Source organism: Carassius auratus, chromosome 9 (assembly GCF_003368295.1).
Source record: "Carassius auratus strain Wakin chromosome 9, ASM336829v1, whole genome shotgun sequence".
NCBI lineage: Eukaryota > Metazoa > Chordata > Actinopteri > Cypriniformes > Cyprinidae > Carassius > Carassius auratus.
Genome location: NC_039251.1, coordinates 14,267,252 through 14,289,832, shown reverse-complemented (window position 1 = coordinate 14,289,832; position 22,581 = coordinate 14,267,252). Strand labels below are relative to the sequence as shown.

Here is a 22,581-nt window from a genome sequence, read left to right as displayed (position 1 = left end):
TACAGCCTGGGGAAAAAGTACATATTTATTTGAAATAGCCACTACAGTGCCTGTTCTGTTTATTTAATCAATTTGGAATTTCATAACTTCCCAAATAAGTATTTTATGTTAGTACAAGTATATTTCACAAATGAATCTCAATTGTGATTTTGCCCACAACACCATATATATTCTCTCAGTTGAGCAAAAAAAAAATATTGAACTATTTTATTTATTCTTCTCCTTAACAGAGAATTTTAGTATATTTTATATAAAACACCTGCTATATATCTATAAGTGCTTAAGATAAGATATTCAGAAAACATACTGAGAACTCAAGAGACTGTTTATATTGTTGTCTTTATTTTTATTTTGAGTCACATTCTTTTGTTTGGCTTTAATATCTAGAACACATTTCTGTCCAGCCAGATGTAGTCTAGGGGAATTCCTCTTTTTTTTTCTTTACCGAGCACTGTTCCAGAAAGGAGTTGTTTGGAGGAGGAGCTGTTCTATAGCTCAGTGTGCATCTCACAGTGAGTCACCAATTGCTCTTTAAAGATTAAGAGAAAAACACTGTTCAGCTTCAGGGAACATTTCGTTTCCTTACAGCCTACATGAAATAACGCCCATGCACAGATCTCCCAAAGTGGCGCTCTTGTAAATACCTTTGAATGTCAAATAAGTGACCAGAAGTGATGAGGACATTCAAAATGACCTTTAACTTAAACTTGAAGGCCAAAAACATACTTGCATTTCACCGTTTTGTAATATTGCTTTCTTGTAATGCAAGCTTTCTTTTTGGAAAGACATGGAAAGACAACTTTTTTTTACTGCCATCACCTACATACTTGCTACTGTTTTACATGTAATAAACCAACTTTTGAATACAATATTTCTTACAAACTGTCTTCTTTCTTTGCCAACTAACATCCAAATAAAGTGAAAGCACTCCATCTTCAAGCAACACAGTAGTAGTGTTTCTGAATTAATCAGCGGTTTTGAACCAATCAGTTCAGTGAATGAGTCAATGACTCACTCGTTTCGTTCCTGAATGAATCAGTGGTTTTGAAAAAAAAACAAGTCACTGAGGCAATGACTCGTGTTTTGTTTCAGAATATATTAGTTTTATGAACGAATGACTCATTCGTAAAGACAGTCCCTTGTTGCCACCTTCTGGCTTAATGGTATAACTTGCTGGTAGAACCGTTGAAAATCCCGACTATACTACTATGCTAGCAGAAACGAAGAATTTAACTGAGCAATTTATACAGTCGGATAATTACGAAAACCATAAGACTGAATCATCCAACATGATCAGAGAGGCTTTAAAATGGTTTATCCCACGGAGTCCATAAGTGATAAGAACCATATACCGCAACACCATTAGCCAGTCAGTAAATGAATCAATGTCTTTTTGAACCAATTACATATGCCTGGATCAATCAGCCCGTTGTTTTGTTTTGGCAGATATAAATGGTGGTTTTCTTTGGTAAGGAGAGAAAGTGATTGTGTGTGCACGCATTTGTGTGTGCACTATGTGTCTCCCCCAGGCCATGGCTTCTGCTCGTGTGGCCGCTGTATCTGCAGTGATGGATGGTTTGGGAAGCACTGCCAGTTCCCCCGCAGCTGTGAGATGACGGACGAGCAGAGCAAGAGCCTATGCGAGACGGCCGACGGCGTCATATGCTCTGGAAAAGGTAGGAGGGATGAAGCCTTGAGCGGCACCTTAAGACTTAACATAATTGTCAGTCATCTGTTAAAAATGAAAGTGGGTGCCCTTATTTGTTGGTGGGGAATGAGCTATTAAAATCGATTTCCCACATATGCTCCTTTAATAAGATGGATAGCAAACACAAGTGAACACAACTGTTTCCACCAATCAGTTCTGTTCTTAGGGGGGGTTTATGCCACATTTAGTTGTTAGAGACAGAAAGTATTGGTGAGAGAGAGAGAGAGAATGGGATTGGTCAATCAAATTTGCATCTTCAGGAGCTGTGACATAGTGGTTAGATAGTGAAGTGAAGTGATATTCAGTGATATTCAGCCAAGTATGGTGACCCATACTCAGAATTTGTGCTCTGCATTTAACCCATCCGAAATGCACACACACAGAGCAGTGAACACACACACACACACTGTGAGCACACACCCGGAGCAGTGGGCAGCCATTTATGCTGCGGCGCCCGGGGAGCAGTTGGGGGTTCGATGCCTTGCTCAAGGGCACCTAAGTCGTGGTATTGAAGGTGGAGAGAGAACTGTTCATGCACTACCCCCACCCACAATTCCGTCCAGCCCGAGACTAGAACTCACAACCCTTCGATTGGGAGTCCAACCCTCTAACCATTAGGCCACGACTTCCCCAGATGCCATGATGGGTTCAAGTCCTGCTTGCATCATGTTCCAGTATCTTGTGTTAATGTCACCCAAAGAGATTACTATCAAAAAAAAAGTATGCCATTGTAATGTAGAATATATGTGCTAAATTGAAAAGATTTAGGAGGAAAAACTACAACTAAAACAAAAAGCTGTGTAAAATGAACCCTCGCCATGCATGGTTCCTGCCTATTTGTTCTATTAAAAGGTAAAGCTATATATACTGTTATTGCTTTTCTTTAAAGTCAAGCAAGAACGGTAAAACACGTTTGCTGACAGTCTGACAGAAACCTCAACATATTATTTGCTCTTCCAACCTGTATACCTGCTCTCGAAAACCACACACAAGACTGAAAATGAAGCTTTAGGTTTTACGCTTTAATAAGAGGCCAGTTTCACTATTTGTATATGACCTGTCAGCATCCTGAGAAAAAAACGATAAAGCCTAGCCAATTTCTGCTTGACACATAGTCCTCTGAGTATTCTTCTCCTTTCTCTGGGCATGTAAAGTGACACACTAATACGCTTTATATATAGGGCTTGTCTGAGCCAATGACAGAACACTGTTTGTTTTTGTTGCCTGGCTGGAGAAAATAAGAAATTCCTCTTAAGATCTGGTTTCACATGGTCTACTCAGTAATTTTCTCGAATTAATGCTTGGAAATCAGCAGAGAGTTGTTCTGCTTGTCATAACAACATCAACATTATTAAGACTGAAACACTGGAAGAATTAAATTGATTTTTTTTTCACAGTAAAGATTCATGGGTAGGTGAATATGTGGGTTGCTTGTTGTAGCTCACAGGAGAATAATACTGTGGGAAATGACAAGGGATGTACTACTGTTTGATGGGCTGCCTACACTTTGATTGATAAGACTGCCGTCAAAAGTATGTTCTTTGAAAGCTTTGTAACTGTATCGTGTTTGTAAGGTACAGAACAGCTTTTAATGACAGACTAGTGCCCAAATATGATGCAATTTCCTGGATCCTATAATGTAGTATGAGAATCCCAGCTCATAAGACTTGTTTTGCAGAGTCATGTTGACTAATATCTGGAGACCAATATCTGAGTTTCTGCAGAGCATCGTAAGCCTAAAGACATTGTAGAAATCATTGGCACCAATGGTCTCTATATATATGATCTACTGAGGATTATGTGATGCTTTGGGGAAACTCTGTCCAGGTTGGTCAGTGCAATTTGAACACAGCTAATGCAGTGCTTATACAAATTATGATATTAAATGACCACACAAATGATGAAATCCAATTACCATTTATTTTACACAATATTAACTCAAAAGAGGACATAACTCTTGACCAGTAAAACTTATCCAGCAATACTGGTGATTTAAATGATGTGATACCAAAAAAATTGCTTCTCCATTTTAGGAAACTGCAGTAGAATAAAGATTACTGTTACTGTTACCGCCATGTTACTGTGCACATGTAATTATAATAGAGTAACTTTCTCTGAAAAAAAAAAAAAAAAAACCTTTTATTAATAGTACTTTAAAGGAATAGTTAACTAAAAATGCAATAAACAAATCTGTTTCTTCATCGTAACAGATTTGTAGAAATTTAGCATTACATCACTTGCTAACCAAAGGATCCTTTGCATAGAATGGGGGCCATCAGAATGAGAGTCCAAACATCTGATAAAAGCATCACAATAATCCACAAATAATCCACACAACTCCAGACCATCAATTAACATCTTGTGAAGTGAAAGGCTGTTTGTAATAAATCCATCATTAAAGTTTTTAATGCCAAACCGTGGTTTCTAGCTAGAGTCATCTATCCATAATATTGCTTTTTCTAATGAAAATGTGGTGCTTTTATCAGCTGTTTGGACTCTCATTTGGACTGCACCCATTCACTGCAGAGGATCTATTGGTGAACAAGTAATGTAATGACATGTTTCTCCACATTTTCAGATAAACTGAGGGTGAGCAAGTTTTCAGTATTTTTTTTATTTTTGAGTGAATTATTCTTATAAATATACAGTAGAATTCCACATATATACATTTAATAAATTTTTGACACGAATGTATATGTCATTTTTTCTGAAGTGATCCAAAACATGAAAATAATAATTGGATTATTGGCATTATTGGATTATTGGCATTATTGGCACCAGAATTTCATTAATGGTGCACCTGTATCATCAACCAATGCATATTATTTCCAATTGGCCAAATATCGGCTGATCGACTGGCCTAGCTTGATTATTGGTCTATTCCTGACTCAGTAGGAGCATGAAATTTGACCTTGCAGACAACAGCTGTTTCACATATTTACAGAGAAAAACAATTTACTCAAATTCAATTCCAATTAGGAACCATATCACAGCTTTAAGTGTTTTATAATCGTGAAATAGCACAGGAGAATAAGGGAAGACTAATGGATCTCCAATGGTTGTTTGACTGAAGGCTAATTTGTTTCTTGCAGGCTCTTGTCACTGTGGTCGCTGTATCTGCTCACCACAGGAGTGGTACATTTCAGGGGAATTCTGCGAGTGTGACGACAGGGATTGCGACAAACATGACGGGCTGGTTTGCACAGGTATGTGTTCAAATGCTGCAGCACTCCTCCAAACACCCACTCGTGTGCTGACAGATCTCTTTGTGACGAATATTGAGGTTCTCGGATGTGGCTGCCGTTTGATTAGACAGCTCTGTATGACTCTTAGGAGCCGTCCAATCAATGGGCTCCTGCTGTGTTCTTTTCGTCCTGCTTTTCAATGGGAAAGAAGCTCCAGAAAAAGTTGAGGTTTTCCTTAAAAGCCTTGAAGAGTTGACTAGTCAGTGCTAACAAAAAGCACAATAAATATTTATTTATAAATAAATATTTATTATCACGATATCTCAAGGGCTAGAAGATGCTTGGACAGCTGCTTAGAAACTTATTGGTCTAATGACTTCATTACAAGTTGCCATGTCATTTAACCAATTATACAGTTCCTGGTTGCAGAGATGCAAAATTCATTGCAAAACAAGACAAAAAAACACGATTGATAAAAGAAATGCATAAATGGGTCTGGTAAATGTCACTCATTAGCATATTAATTGGCATATGTCATAATTTCCATATTCATAAGGATTATTAAAACTATTTTCTTATGTTGCTCAGGGAAAGCCTTTTCTCTACAGATGAAATGCAAAAGCATACAATCAGCCAATTTTTCCCCTTACCTTGGGTAACAGTAATGCACTCGGTCTTTATAATTATAATCATGCAAAAATGTGCCTGCCAGTTTCTAAATAATGATTTTCATGGCTTCTTCAGTAAGATATTCTCATTACACTCGCAAATGATGAGCGCTGTGGAAAATTCAATGTATTAGGGAAAGCCGAGGCTTAATTTCATGCACAGCAGATGCGAATTCCGACAGTTTTGGGCACTGACACAATATATGGCTCTCAAGCTTTCTTCTGAGCAAACGCTGCTGTCACATTCTTCTAGCTGCATATGTAAACAACATCGCCTCCACTGATTGACAAGTGGCAGCCCACTTCATTGACCGAACCTATGGAACTACAGTATACAGTGCCCTCCATAAGTATTAGAACGGTAAAGACAAAATTGCTTTCTCTGCTGTGGAGTCATGACATCTGCAAATATGATTAAAAGATAAATATGCGACAAAACTACACAATGTCACATTTTATAATCTTTCGACACATACATGTTTTACTAAATAAAAAGGACAGCACATTTTGAGTTCATCCCACTATTTGATGAGAGCATAAGTATTAGTGATTATACTAATATTATAAGTATTAGTATTAAACAGCTAGTTTAAGGCAGATGTAAAAGATTAAAAGCTAATATTTAGTTGCAGATCCCTTGCATGCAGTCAGAGCAGTGAGTCTGCAACCCATAGACAACACCAGACTCTTGGACTTATGCTTTGAAATGCTTTCTCCCAGCCTTTAATGCAGCCAATTCTAACTGATGCTTGTTTTGTGCAGTTTCTGTCTTTAGCCTCCTCTTCAGCTGGTGAAATTAATGTTCAATTGGATTTAAATGTGGAGATTGGTTTTGGCATAAGACTTTACATTTCTTTGCCCTGATAAAGTCCTTGACTGTACTGGCAGGGTGTTTTGGGTCATTGTCCTGATCCAATATGAAGTACTTTCTAATGAATTTGGTGGCATTTTCTTGAATATTGGTAGCCAAGATGATTTTGTACCCTTCCAAATTCATTCTGCTACTGCCATCATACATTAAATTAAAATGAAGAGACAGCCATGCATGCCCATGCCATGACATCACCTCCACCAAGCTTTACAGATGATGTCGAATGCTTAGGATCATTTGCAGTTCCCTTTTTTCTCAACACATTTGCTTTCCAATCACTTAGATCAGGGCTATTCAAATCTTGCCCTGGAGGGCCAGTGCACTGCAAAGTTTAGCTCCAACCCTAATCAAACCCACCTACCTGTGATTTTCTGATGATCCCAAAGACATTGATCAACAGGTTCAGGTGTGTTTGATCAGGATTGATCCATCAACTCAGTACCAAAACACTACTGGCTCACATTTGTGAAGAATCTTGCCTATTTTTGGTGCTGATCAGACGTTTGCATCTTGCGGTGTAGCCTCTGTAATTCCGTGTCAAAATCTACTGCAGACTGTAGATTGACAGAGCATCACCCCAGCTTTCTGGAAGTTGTTGGTGATTTTACAGACATGTATTTTAGGGTTAATTTTCACAGCTTTTATGATTTGTCTGTCATCAACTACTGTTGTTTTTCTCAGCCGATCAGGTCATCGTTGGTTGCAGACGTCGCCGGTAGTTTCCAAACTCTTGATTTATCCATGCCCTTTGTTTTTCCTATAGTTCTAATTGACTTCCTCTTTTCTTTTAGCACCCAAATTGCTTGCTTTTCATTCAGAGTCAGCTTCTTTGTCTTCATTCTGGTTTGTGTGTCATCGTCGAATTCAAGAATTAGAATGCAGAAGCAATGGATATAACTGATAAGACAAATTCCTTGTTTTTAATGTCTGAAGAATTAATTAATTGCATTAATTAATTAATGCAACAGGACACAGCTGAACACTTAGAAAGACCTGTGAGGCAACTGTTCCAATACTTATGCTCACATCAGATTGTGGAATGAACTCTAAAAGTGCTGATCTTCTTAGCTGGTAAAACATCTTTGTGTTGAATCACCCAATAATAAAATGTGACATTCTGTAGTTTTGTCTCATATTAATCTTTTATTTATATTTACAGATTTCTTGACTCAACAGCAAACAGAACAATTTTGTCTTTACTGTTCCAATACTTATAGAGGGCATTGTATGTACCCTATTGTAAATTTTCTCCTTTTAAGTGGCTGCAGAAAATGTTAAGACGCTCTGTACATTAATATGTTTGAGTTTTTTTGCCATACACTCTGCTACATGCGTTAAAATTTTTGATTAGCATGTTTCTAAGATAATGTGTTTCATTAGATAATAATCTATTTCAAACATTTTGATCCCAAAGACTGCCAAATGGCAGCTGTAAATTTCTATGTAGACCCATTTATACTGTATGAGAAAAGAGCACAATAGTTAATAGTTTTTTATAAAATAAAACTGTACCATTTTGAGCCAGAACATATAAATAAATTGTAATTTGGAAAGGAAACAATATGTTTCTTTTCGTCTATATTTTTTCCACATTATTAACATTAGAAATTTTGTTAGAAATATTTTATATTAAATTATAAATAGTGTTGGGCAACAATTAATCACATCCAAAATGCATTTTATTGTGTACATAATATATGTGTGTGTACTGTGTACCCTTTTGTGTATATAAATACACAAACAGGCAAGTATATATTTAAAGGGGTCATCAGATGCTTTAAAAAATGCATCACAGATGCCTGACTTTGTGACGTAACACAGCCAGGCCCCTCCCACGATAGTTTGATTGACAGTATCAGCACAGACTGGACTGGAGTCTTACCTTAGACCCGCACTGAGTGAGCTGTCATCAGTCCACCATTGTTTCATTGCTGGAGCAAATGTAGACAAGAATGTCTCCTAAGCAATTGAGGTATTTTGTTGTTGGGTGTAACAATGAAGATAGCAGTCGTCATTTACTCCTGACATCTGAGCCGCTGAGACACAGTGGATTAATTTGTTTCTGAAGGGAATGTGCCCCGATCTACCTAAATGCATCTGTGTTGTACTGGGCCTGGCGCCACACTGCTCCGCCAAGTCTGACTTCCGAGGGTGCTGGAGAATGCTCGACCAGGGTACGCCAACCAGGAAACTCTACTGGGAGAAGAAAGGCGCTTGTATCCCCATGTGAGGGGGGAATGGGCGCAGTAAGCATGACACCGAGCCAGTCCTTCCCGCCAATTACCTGTTACCCCAACACACGGGAAGAAACTGGCTCTACACAAAGGTTGTAAAACCTTGTGAATGTGTTAAGTATCGCCCATCCCGCAGCTCGACATATGTCTTTCAGAGAGGCACCTTGCGCCAGCACATAAGAGGAGGCCACACTCCGTACTCACCTTGGGAATGGTATGCCAAGGTGATGGCATCCACTATCCAGTGGGCCAACCTCTGCTAGGAGACAGACTTCCCTTTCTGCTGACCTCCAAAGCAGAGGAGCTGCTCAGAGCTTCTGAAGCTCATGGTGCATTCCATGTATATGTGAAGCGCTCTTATGGTCACAGCAATGTCAAGGCTGAATCTGCCTCCTCCAGGGGAAGTGCTTGCAGGTTCACCACCTGGTCTCAGAAGGGAGTGGTGGGAACCTTGGGCATGTATCCAGGCTGGGGTCTCAGGATAATGTGAGAGTAGGCCGGCCAGAACACAAGGCACTATTCACTTACCGAAAATGCTTGGAGGTCCCCGACCCTCTTGATGGAAGTGAGTGCGACCCGGAGTGCTGTCTTGAGAGACAGGAACTTCAGCTCGACTGAGTCTAGCGGCTCAAAGGGACCCCTCTGAAGTCCAGCCAGAACAATAGAGAGGTCCCAGGAGGGAATCAGGGGTGTCCTAGGAGGATTTAACCTTCTAGCACCCCTCAGGAACCTAACGATCAAGTCATGCTTCCCCAGGGACCGGCCGTCCACTGCATCATGATGGGCTGCAACGGCAGCCACATACACTTTCAAGGTGAAGGGTGTCAGCCTACGCTCCAACCTTTCTTGCAGGAAAGAAAGCACAACTCTGACTGAGCATCTCTGGGGGTCTTCTCAGTGAGAAGAACACCAATTCGTGAACAGACTCCACTTCAAAGCATAGGCATGCCTCGTGGAAGGTGGAGTGGTAGTGTCTACCACCGCTGGTGGCAGATCACTTAGGTCTGCCGCGTCCTGTCCAGAAGCCACATGTGGAAGTTCCAAAGATCTGGACGCGAGTGGCATATGGTGCCCAGCCCCTGAAATAGGAGGTCCCTCCTCAGGGAGATGCACCAGGGAGGGGCTGTCACAAGGAGCATGAGTTCCAAAAACCAGATTCGGGTGGGCCAGTAAGGCGCAACCAACAGGACCTGTTCCTCGTCCTCCATGACCTTGCACAGTGTGTGTGCGAGCAGGCTCACTGGGGGAAACGCATACTTGCGTAGAGCCCGAGGCCAGCTGTGTGGCCAGTGCATCCATGCCCAGGGGGGCCTGGGTCAGGGAATAGTACAGCTGGCAGTGGGAGGACTTGTGGGAAGCAAACAGGTCTACCTTGGCTTCCCCGAATCGATCCAGATCAGCTGGACCATCTGGGGATGGAGTAGCCATTCCCCAGGGAAAGTGAGCTGTCGTGAGAGCACATTGGCTGTACGATTGAACTCCCCCGGAATGTGGATAGTGCGCAGTGACTTGAGCTGTGTCTGATTCCAGAGGAGGAGATGGCGGCCGAGTTGAGACATGCGACGTGATCGTAGACCACCCTGTCGCTTGATGTATGAAACAGCCGCAGTGTTGTCCGTGCGGACCAACATGTGCTTGTCTAGCAACAGTGGCCGAAACCGCCATAAAGCTAGATGCACTGCCAGAAACTGTAGACAGTTGATGTGCCAAAGCAGTCGAGGTCCTGTCCAGGACCCTGAAGTTGCCTGTCCATTGCACATCACCCATCGCACCCCAGCCCCTGTTGGAGGCATCTGTTTTGACAACGTCATGTCAGGACACTTGTTCTAAGGGCACTGGGGGACAAGGAGAGCCCGAAAGGGAGGACCGCAACCACTCTCTCCACCTGGGGAATGTCCACGTACCCCCTGGCTGCCCCGCCATCGAGGGTGGTGAGGATGGAAGAGGGAGATGAGTGGCTTCTGGCCATAAAAGGGGCCAACCATGACTTCCTCACCTCTTCATGCACCTCTGGGAAGAAAGGAACCGTGGCAGGACATGGTTGTGAGCCACGCTCCGAACAGAGAAACCAATGATCCAGCAATGAGAAATCTAGGTTAACCCTAACCCTGCCCGGCCAAGCATGGCCAACAGCTCTAAATTAAAAGCTCTAAATCTTGTGACCATCATACGAGGACAGGAAACGACCGCATCGAGAAGGACATGGACGAAACAACATCTTGAAAAAGACGTGAATTGTCCATGATTTGCTCTTTTAGGAAAGAAACTGCTCTTTTAGCCGAAGCGCCCAGGGGAAGCACCGCTGCAGGGACACCGCTGTACTACGCCGTCACACCGACCAGGAAAAGTTCCAACATGAGATGAAAATGGCTTTGTAGCAAAAATGTCATCAACTTCTCGGCTCCGTAGCAAAACCCTGAATGAGTGGATGCATCTGTCGTCTATTTATAGCCGTAGGCACAGGGAGTGGCTCAGCATGCAAAATCTACTATGTTTTTTCTTAAAACTCAGAAATGATTGCCCTCCCAAGTGAGACCCCATATGTCGTTCGACATAACTTGTAGTGACTGACAGATAGGGAAATAAAAGTTAGAATACATTTATATTAATTCTTATATTATTATTATAAATATATTTTTCACACTAAGTATAGTTCCAAAGCTGTTTATCACTTAACATTGATAGCCCAACATCAATCAATCAGTCAATTAATCGATAAATCCCAAATTTTAAACCTCTTGCCATAAGGGACCCTGGGCACCCCTTATTTAATTGGCATAAAAATGCATTGCACACAAATATTGGATAATTTCTCTCTCTCTCTCTCTCTCTTTATTATTATTATTATTTAATAAAAAATATACAAATATTTATTTATGATATTTATTCAATCTGTCATTCCGATGCCTTTAAATGATGTCTGCTCATTAGATTTTAGAAATCAGCTATTGACTTTTCTCCAGTAGGCCAGTACTTTGTGTAATGGGAAATAATTGATAAGTTTTTATTCTAATTGCAAACAGTTGAGATATATACTAAATTGTTAACCAAAGTGATACGTTTAAATTGGCTCATTAAGCATCACAGATAATAATTTTGTGTACACCAAATTACATTTACAAAAGCTGAATAAAAGAGGAGCAGTAACACTATGTAATCATACCAGTGCCACTACATGAACTGAATCTGAACTGTAAAGACAGAACCTCAGAGAAAGTGGCTCCAAAACTTGCATTTGTACTTGGTTTCCCGTTGCACATTCTGCCAAGGGGTTGTGAAGAGAAAAAGCATGTCGAGACTTGGAGAGTGATGATCTGGGTTTCTCAGTTCTGCCTCTCCTCTGAACTTCTGTTCCAGGGAACGGCGTGTGCAACTGCGGAAATTGTGACTGCTGGGATGGCTGGACCGGAAATGCCTGTGAAATCTGGATTAGAGAGGAGTTTTAACCCCCGGTAGACACTTAAATACTGTTTCTGTTGTCAGCCAAGACAAGAAAAGGGTGGCTACACCAACAGCAAACGAGGGAAAATTCATTTTAAAGATCTGTGCAATATAGCAGCATTCAAATTTTCTTTAGTTTAAATTCCATTATATGCACATCAAACAGATGTGGGAGATGACATCTATAATCCTCTTTAGTTTGCCATGTAACTATATATATATATATATATATATATATATATATATATATATATACATACATAGATATTGTGTATAATAATGCTTACATAGACTATTGAGACACATAAGCACTAAAAGGAGAGGATCCATACAAACGGCCAATAAACAAGTAAGAGCATTATATTATTATTCAGGTTGCTGTTTTTTAGAGCTCTGCTTGTGTGCAATGTTTTTATGACCCTATTGTATGGTAAGTTCCATGTGAAAAAAGTTGTAAACAGCCAGATGCCAATAAATTTACCATGCTCTGAATTAAAGCTCTTTTTTAAAACATATCTTGAATTATTCCTTTGTCCAAAAATGTCCATGCTGAAGGTAAATGGTATTGACCAAGGTAATTAGGATGACTGATCCCCCCCATTACATAAGTATATATATGTGTATATGTATGTATGTATTTATGTATGTATAATATAAGTACATATACTGAACAAATATCGCATCAAATTGGTTAGAGAGATTTCAGTACACCTTTATATAAATATTTTATTCAATATGTTGTATCTGTGTATACAACAAACACAAACTGTACAGTGCAGACAAACTCTTTGCATATATGTATGTAAAATTAGCAGAACATACCAACAGTCCATGATACACATAACCTACGACATGCAGTTCATATATGCCACCTTCTTCCCATGCAACAGATGAAGTAACTGTCAAATCAAGGTTCAAAACCAATCAAGAGACTATGGAGACCTTCCTTCACCAATGAAAATACGGAAAAAACACAGAAATGATCAATTGTTCAGCGATTGCTCCTCATTACGATTTAACGACGTCACGCACGACCTGAATGGAACGAAACGAACATGGACATTTGAAAGAGGAAAAAACAAACAAACATACTAACAAATGCACATGTACTCACCAGTCACTTACAAAAATAAATTCAACCTTCATAAAACCAGTTCACTGGTCTGCAGGGCAGCTGTAGCCCAGCATGTAGAGCTCATTGCAGTGAGTGATTTGTTTCGTGTGGAAGTGGGACACCAGCCTCAAACTGATTTAAAAAATGAAGCTACTTTTCCTGTATAGTACTGCAATCTCATTCTAGCATTAAATTTGGCTTTGTACAGACAAATATTTAAGTCTAATGTGCTTGAACATCTCCTAATATGAAACTAGCTCGATAATCCAATAAATGAAAATATAGGTCTTTAAATGAAGTGTAGAATATATTTGTATTTAGCAGCGTAGCCTCTGTCTACTTCATAACATTCTAAACGTTATTCATCATTCAAACTATGAAAACTGCTAAAGCAAGACAGGCTTCATGTCATCTCGGCTGATAATTGGCTAATCGTTAAAATCCTAAGTAGATATGAGTAGATGACTATTTCAAACGCAAAGTGCAATGGTCTCAATCTAGAGTATGAGGGAGCCTTATATAATCATGCCCATTCAGTGTAGCCCTACACCTCAAACTGTCTTTAGACATTTCTAGCTGTTCCATACTTTGGTCCTTAATAAAACGCATGCAGGTGATTAATAATAGGTACCCCGGTCTTGTACTTGAACAATCCAAGTGAAGGACATCATTTAAAATCTCTTCAAGTTTGAATCGAGATAACTAAAAAAAGTCGAGACAACTGTTCTTTGTGATGAACCCTAGTCACAGTGAGGACAAAAAAAACAAAGAGGAACGCCATCCTCCGAGATATTGAAATTGTTCGGCTGGATTCTCGTGTGTACAGACTTTGGTAATAATCAACTTTTGTGTGTTTGTGGATCAAGTTGCTACTGAATCTGTTTGTTTGTGTGTGTGTGTGTGTGTGTGTGTGTGTGTGTGTGTGTGTGTCTGGGGCATGAGGCACCTTTAACCCAGCACAGACTGGGTACATGTTTTTGCATGCTGGGTTAGAGGTCATCACAGGCACATGATGAGCAGTACTGGACTCTGCATGCTGAGCTAGGAAAACCCCTCTCATTTCAGAATTCTAATATCTGGTAGTTAAAAATCTATTATTTATTTTTATTTTATTTTTTGGTAGATTTTTGTTTTATTTGTATACAGTGAAAACATTGTTATAGAAGCCATTTCTTGCACTGCGTCAACATTGCAAGAACAGAACGTAATACTAACCTTGGCCATGCCTTTGCTGAACAAAATGGATGTGCAGCCAATAGTAATGGTGCCTACTTACATTGAGACATTTAACCACCCAGGCCTGAAGTAGACTGTATTTCTCTATGGCTGCCACTCTCGTCACATTTAATGTGCTAGCCGAACTAGCCCTCAGTTCAGAGTCAGCATGTCAAAGAGAGGCCTTGACCAGAGGCCTACAAGGCCTATAGATATTCCTAGAGCCCACGCTCTAAATTAAGAGCAAAGAAAAGTGGAAATTCACCTAGTTACTGGGGTTGAAACCAATTTGCACCGTACTAGATAGTGATATGTACTCTATACACCTTCCTCAGCTAATGCCAGCTCCTTGTGTTGGACTGCTGCGGGCGTGACTAATGCACTCGCTGGCATTTGCTAAGTATACTTGTGTCCCTTTCTAGACATTACAAGAATGAGAAGACATGAGCACTGACCATAAACATTGTGAAGGTACTATGTGAGAATCCTTCGTTGTGTTTGAATGACTGCACACCAGAACACATCGCACATTGCCCCGACAACAAATTTCCTAAGTCACCGACAAAAGGGAAAAATTTGGAACTTTGCGCTTCAGAGACTGGGGGACACCTAGAAAGGAGGAGACACAGGAGCATACTTAATTTGAAAAAAAAGAAAGTTGTAGATTCCAGTCCATATATATGTATATCTTTACAGTATTACCCCAGAGCGTAGCTGGTGTTACTGTATATATAGAAAATAGATCTGCTGCGACAGGGTTCAAGAAAAGGGTTATAACGGGTGACTGTTAGCAGGCAAAAGAACCACCACGCAAGCGCCTGCAGTACACAATTTCATTCTCGTGGATTGTCTCGATTACAGAAAAAACATCAGCTTTATTGTATGTCAATAGGCATTCCATATCAGTTAGGGCATTCCATGGTGAAAGTTTAGCTGGTTTATCCAGTCGCATCCTCCTACGTGCACAGCTGACCACTCTTCTGGAGCCAGTCCGTCGTCGAATTAGATCGGAACAGTCAGAGGAGTGAAGGGGGTGGAGGGAATGGGGAGGAGAGAGCAGAGGATGCCTGGATCTGATCCACAAACATGGAGAGTCTGACAAAAGGAGCACAGCTCTCCGGGGTTGAGCATGGCCAAGATGGAATCTGGCTATGTGGTGGGCTTGGTTTCCTTGCTGACAGGTTTGCCTCCATTCATGACGGCCGGCTCTGTGCTTTTACTGGGAGGCACGGCAGGTTTGGGCACTGTCTCCCCCACGTCATGCAATGATGGCTCTCGGTACATAGCGACTGCAAAACACATCAGAGAAGGCAAGAGTCAGCCAGGTAACTGCAGCCGCCCCATCTGTCTCTCTTATTGGAAATTATTTTGGGGGCTTGGCTGAAATCTGTGTATAATTACATCTAGAAAAGTTTCTCCCAACTCATTCTCATTTCCAAACCTGAAACTTGGCTAAAAAGACAATATTCATTAGGGAAACTCTGACAGGACATGTGAAGTTTGGCAAAGTGCGGGCAAGCTGTCAGCAGGGCTGCATCCTTTCCTTAGTTGTGATGGGAAGATGGTCTGATCTCTCGTGATGCATATGACTAGGTTCACTGCTTCACGTCAGTTCAGACTTAATTTATTCTTAGCAGTGCTGCTACATTATGGGCTGCTGGCTGGTGTTGTGGTATTAGTCAAGAAAATAATGAACACACAACAGGATGAGAGACTGGTCTAAAATGTGGGCATCTTTACACAGCAATAAAGCATTGCACAGACAGAAAGGGTCCACACATCATTGCAAATTACACCTCAAACCGTGCATAAAGCATCAATCTCACGCTAGCCAGACACATTTTACAGTGTGGCAATAAAGGAGCTGTAAGGAATATTTAAAAGGACAGGTTGTCCATCATTATGGTTACGAAGATGGGTTTTGGATATGTGGTGCTGTGAAATAATGTTTATTGAGTTGTAAATCATTATGTATTCAGATAACAGGGATATAAGGCCAAATGTTTGTTTGTGTGTTTTTGTTTTTTCACTGTCATGGAAAAGAGTAGTCTAGACATCCTGTTATGTTCCAAAATCATACAGTGTTTGAAAAATATGGATTTTACCCAGAACACAGTCAACAACCCTGATTACTATTTTGATGATCAGTGTTTCTCAACTGATCTGATACATTTCTAAGGTCAATTTTTAAAAAATTTTAAAATAAAACTGCATTATGAGTGCTGCATTATATCTAGGTAACACATTTAACAAAGGAAATAATATGAAAACTTCTAATTTAAGTGAACTTAAAACAGTTTTCACATAAACCCATTATAATTAATGTCATATTTACCTGTGCCTTTCAGCAGAAATATAAAGACATTGAAATTGAAGTTATCAAACACTAAATTCTAAATTAAATACAGACGAAGCTATAATAGTTATTTTCCTCCTTTTTTTCTATGCGTCTTGAATGTCTCCCATTTTCAGTTGTTCTGCGACTGTATAAATGCATTTCTTGTCAAGAGAAAAGGTGACAGAAGCAGCAGTTGTGAGTGGGGTGGCCAACCCTAGCCACGCCCCTCAGTTAATTGCATAAAATATTAGGGATGCACGATATATCAGCCACCATATCATTATCGGCTGATAAATGTAAATGTAAATGTTTCTGTTATCGTTATCGAACCGATAAGACAATTTTGGCCGATATCTTAGAGCCGATAATTAATGCATTACTTCCTGCAGAGATACTTCAGATGCGTACTGTTCACCATGATGGTTTTTAATTGCTTTAAATATCATTGGAAACACTTTGAAAAGGAAAATACCGTGAACTGCAACATGTGCAGGGCAAGTCAGTCATATTATAATGATATTAATAACTACTGTAAAATAATGTAAGGGAATCTTTGTTCGCCCGTGTTTTAACGCGTTGTTAAGGGAAGAGTGCATCCACAATGGATCCACACTACTAGCACAGTTAAGTTCACTTGTGCATTTACAGTCTTTTGTGCAATTGTACATTGTAATATTGGGTTGGTAATATTATTTGGAATTTTTGTATGTACTTAAGTTGTAATATTATATTTATATTGTATACATATCTGAATATATGATGCGTTTCCCTGTGTTGAATAAGCTGGCAGCACCAGTTTACCGGTGTTCATCCAGCTCTTCAGCTTCAGCACATGTAGCTTGAACAGCTTCAGCACAACATTAATAACTATAATTGGGAATGTCATAAACATAAAACTATAAAGAGAATATTACCGTAATAAAAAAGTTGTGAATTATTTGGGTTTATTTGCCATGTTTCAGCTCATTGTTACAGGAAGGGCCAAGAGTGTGTCCATGAAACATGACTACTGGGGTTGTAGCGTGGATGCATTGCAATATTGGAAATAGGCTACTTCTGTTTTAAACCATGAAGGCAAGCCAGTGGATATCATACAAACAACGTGCAAACTTTGTGTAAGTCAAACTTATGCCGGTGAACGTCTTTTAACAGTGTGTGTGTGTGTGTGTGTGTGTTTGTTTGTATGTGTGTATATATATATATATATATATATATATATATATATATATATACATACACACACACACACACATATATATATATATATATATATATATATATATATATATATATATATATATATATATACACATACAAACAAACACACACACACACACACATATATATACACATATACACACACACAAGATTGAATGGTTGGATTTGTTAAATGTGGGCCAAAATCATCACAATAAAAAATTTTTAAAAAAAGACGTTTGAGTTCAATTTGAGTTGAATTACTGAAATAAATTAACTTTTCCACGACATTCTAATTTATTGAGATGCACCTGTATATATATATGTAGTATTTTCCACATCATCTCAAGCTCTGTATCTAAGGAAGTAATGGTGAAGATATTCAATTCACACCTGGCATGGGTGTTGTACAGCCCCATGAGAGCACAGCACAGATGGTGATGATGGGTCATCACTGACCAATGACATTTCTCACTCTTTTCTTGAGTCAATGTAGATCTGCTCAAATTATGCTGAACTCTGTCTGGCCTCTATCAGGAAACTATGATTCAGTGTCAATTAGGCTGTCTCTCATCTCATTTGAAACTGCTGTCCTCTTCCTCTCTTCTCACCCTCTTCTTACATCATTTCCTCTTGCTCTTACCTCAACTCTTTCAATGTCCTCCTCCTCTCCTCTCCTCATCCTACATCCTCTCCCAGTCCTCTCCCATCATCTGTCTTCCTCCTCCACTCTGACTCTCTCATCTTTATCTTTTTTTCCTATCCTCTCTTATCTTTTCCTACCTATCCATCTCTAACGTTTTGAGTATTGCATGCTTTGAAAACCTGAACCTTGGACTGCAGATTTTTCATGTGTGGGTTCACGATAAAAAATGTATGTTGTCATTTGTATTAACACAATGAAAATGTACAACCTGTTTTGGAAAAGCATTTGGATGCCTGTGTTTCTTGTTTTGAAAACCTTGACCTTAGTTTGAAAAAAAAATGCGTAAACCATTTGAGAAAAAGTCTAAAAAGGCATCAAGCAAAAGCAGATCTTTCAGGGTCTTATGCACTTCATTACCATTCTGCCAGTGTCACAGTGACCTGGATGTTAACTGTTCTCTTGAGGCTTTCAGAGCACACTTTACCTTCTAATGGCTTGGGCAGGAAGTGAGCAGCTGGTTTAGTTTTCTTCACCCGGTTCCCCTTCATGGCCTGGCCATCTTTATTTAAGCCAAGGAACCATGCTCTCCCCGACTCCTGCTGCCTATACAGCATGGATGAGTAGATCACATAGTAGTTTTCAAACACGGACTCTTTAAACTTGCATTCTGGCGTAAACAGTTCCTGTAAGAAAGGGAGACACAAGAGGATGGCATCACACAAAAGCGGTGGGAAATTCTGTGTGGGATTTTGAGTTAAAAAAAAAAGGTTTGGTAAACATTTCACAACCATTTCAAATGAATAACTGAAATGTATTTACAGCTGTTTCCATTCATTCACTAAATATGGTGTCCACTCTGAATAACATTTATAATTTCTATGTTTATACAGTTGGACAGACAGTACATTGGGATTTGGAGTTTTGGTACATTTAATTAACAGAATAGAAACATCAAACTTGGTAACAGAACACAGAGACTTAAAATAACTTTCAAATTCCTGTACATTTTCCTATTACTCTGTATGCATGGTGATACGCCTGAGGTCTAATCTGTAGGCAGACACTGCAGGTCTGTCTGCTGATACCTGAATGAGCATACAGACAAAATAATTGGCCCCAAGACAAAATGTGATATTCGCTCATGACAAATTAATCTCTACTTTCACCTTCATTTTAGGTGCCATGCTCAGCCATGCTAAGTCTATTATTTTCTTCAAATATCCATATCCAATTGCACATTCCACAATCCACACTTCAGCAAGAGGACATTCCAACCACTTCTTTAGCATCGTTTCAGTACATTTGATTCCACACCTAAAAAGTCGGAGGAAATTGTGGGCATGCTGTATACCCACACTTCATTTGGCTCCACGAAATTTCATTTTGCAGTTCACTTGAAAAGTCATGGGATCATGCCAGACTGTTTATCTAGCAGGAGTCGTAAACATTATCTGTAAATATTAAATCTAAAAATAATTTCTCAAAATCTGAGAGTTCAAAGGAACATTGTTTTCTCTCTATGGAAACTAAAGCCATAAATCTGATTAAAATGTCCCATATTTTCCTAAACAGCTCACACTTCCTTATCCAGAAGATAAGACTCCAACAGATTAATCAATCGATTATAATAAAAATGGCACAGCTGTCAGACAGAGTTGTGAAACAGATCTTAAAGAATGAAGGTAATTCAAGTGTTATTCAGTGGTGTGGTTCTGTTTCATTTATTTTGAAACTTATGTTGAACGTCACATTGCATTGTCACTAAAATAATTAAAATACCCATTACATTCACATTTAGTCATTAAGTTGATGCTTTTATCCAAAGTGACTTACAAATGAGAATAAAAACATTATAACAACAATTCACATTTAAAGATTGACTAAAAACAGACTCACTATGTGCAGTAGCAAACTGTATTAGCTTCACATTATGCGCCATATATATATTATGACTGATTTAATGTAAATATTGCAGCGCATCATGACTTAATTTAGCCAGTGAGAGCCATTTCATCTCCACTGTATGACCCATTATTTGGTGCCATCTGTAAACACTGTGTGTATGTTGCGTTACCCTGCGAATTGCTGCATTGATTAAATCTTCCAGGTTTGCTGTCAATTCAATAACTCCACCACTTCAATAATCCTAGGAGCACTTCTCTCTATTGGTAAATAGCACCAAAACTATCATTTATAAATCTATAAGTTCCAGTAACACCCATCATTAAACTACACATTATAGACCTCATATCTTAATAAAACTTCAAGTTCTAAACAGATAAATATGTCTCCGTTCTAAAAGTCCCTTCTCACTGAAAAATGAGGCAGATTTTACAGCAAAGCACTTCCTAAAGTACCTTCTTGTGAAAATAATACTGTTGAATGTGAGATTTAATATATCCTATATTTTAAAAGGACAGTTAATCAAACAATTAAAACCCCCTCTAATATATATTAATAAAAGTTGAACCCACTTTCTTCCAGTCTCTTTTCAAAAAGATTTTAAGGACCAGCAATAGTCAGACGAATATTACTACAAAGGTGCTAAATTGAGCAAAATTGGAGCCCTATTGTTTTATTTTCAGCTGAGAGAAAAGCATTTCCACAGATCTCCTTCCTGCCTATTATTTCTCTGTTAAATCGTTTCTTGTCAACCCATGACAAGGTACTTGGTTAGAAAATGAGTGAAGACTAAGTGGCATGTTATTCAGATGCAGTGGCAGAATAAATGGGATGAAATTGCATTATGTAAGGGAGTTGAACTTGGATGTGTTTTGGAGGGCTCTCATGCACCCTTGATTAAACACTAACAGCTTACTTCATTGACTGCATGCTAACCAAGGGCCTTAAAACAAACCAGATCCTACCAACTAGAGCTGTGTATCAGCAAGAATCTGGCGATACGATACGTATCGCGATACATGGGTTGCGGTACGATATATTGCAATACACTGCAAGTACTGTAAGAAAAGCAATATATTGTGATATTTTTTTATTTTATGAACAGGATATATTTTTAAGAATGCTATCATTAAGAAAGCCCCATCATATGCAAACCTTAGCTAAAAAGAAATAAATAAAAACGGTTTAACCAGAACATGCTGGGATATGCATTTGCAATAATCAGCCCCATAACATTCAACATTATTGAAACACTTTAGTTAACACTGTGGAGGCATCTTCTCCTGATAACCCCGAAAATAACTTAAATTACACTTTCAGTTTTGATCGTACAGATAAGAGCAATACATACCATACAATCAACCGAATCTGTAAAGGGTCTACTCTTATTTGTATACACGCAAAATAACAACAAAACTTAGTGCATTTACAAAATAAAGAAAACAAACAAAGTGTGCTGTCTGCATCCTCGGTCTGCGGTGATCTTCATTTAGAAACATGTCATTAAAATGAACTGTAACTCATACTCAAATACTCAGCGAAGTAACATGAGAGATATATCTATAGAAATTTTGACATGTCTACTTTTATATATATATATATATATATATATATATATAGATAGATAGATAGATAGATAGATAGATAGATAGATAGATATAGATATAGATATAGATATAGATATAGATATAGATATAATGTTAATGGGGTCATATGATGTTGCTAAAAAGAACATTATTTTGTGTATTTGGTGTAATGAAATGTGTTTATGTGGTTTAAGGTAAAAAAAAAAACACATTATTTTTTCACATACTGTACGTTATTGTTTCTCCTCTATGCCCCGCCTTCCTGAAATGTGTAATTTTTTAAAAAAGCTCATCGGTCTGAAAAGCGAGGTGTACGCTGATTGGCCACCTATCCAGTGAGTTGTACTTGGCCGAATGCCTCAAGCATGTGAAGAAAATGTTACACCCTCACCATACTGTTATAACATGTCCCGGTCAGAACACCAGCGCACAGGACCAAAACAATAAAAACCCATTACAAACGAGGCAATTGATGC

The 22,581-nt window shown here is 39.0% G+C and overlaps 2 protein-coding genes across 4 annotated transcripts in view; one reads left to right on the top strand and one right to left on the bottom strand.

Annotated features, from left to right (window-relative positions):
- The window catches only part of LOC113108454 (integrin beta-like protein 1), a 39,162-nt gene extending 26,893 nt beyond the window's left edge, over nt 1-12,269 (top strand). Inside the window, exons 9-11 of the mRNA XM_026271600.1 lie at nt 1,530-1,676; nt 4,801-4,914; nt 12,024-12,269. Of these exons, the coding sequence (XP_026127385.1) occupies nt 1,530-1,676; nt 4,801-4,914; nt 12,024-12,112 (350 nt within the window). The 3' untranslated portion in view covers nt 12,113-12,269. The remainder of the gene's footprint in view (nt 1-1,529; nt 1,677-4,800; nt 4,915-12,023) is intronic.
- A 2,813-nt stretch (nt 12,270-15,082) lies between these two features.
- Nucleotides 15,083-22,581, bottom strand: part of LOC113108453 (fibroblast growth factor 14) — a 115,435-nt gene continuing 107,936 nt past the window's right edge. For all 3 annotated transcript variants that reach the window (XM_026271598.1, XM_026271599.1, XM_026271597.1), the window contains exons 4-5: nt 19,102-19,300; nt 15,083-15,725 (exon numbers count right to left, since the gene is read on the bottom strand). In XM_026271598.1, coding sequence (XP_026127383.1) covers nt 15,586-15,725; nt 19,102-19,300 — 339 coding nt within the window. In that variant the 3' untranslated portion in view covers nt 15,083-15,585. The remainder of the gene's footprint in view (nt 15,726-19,101; nt 19,301-22,581) is intronic.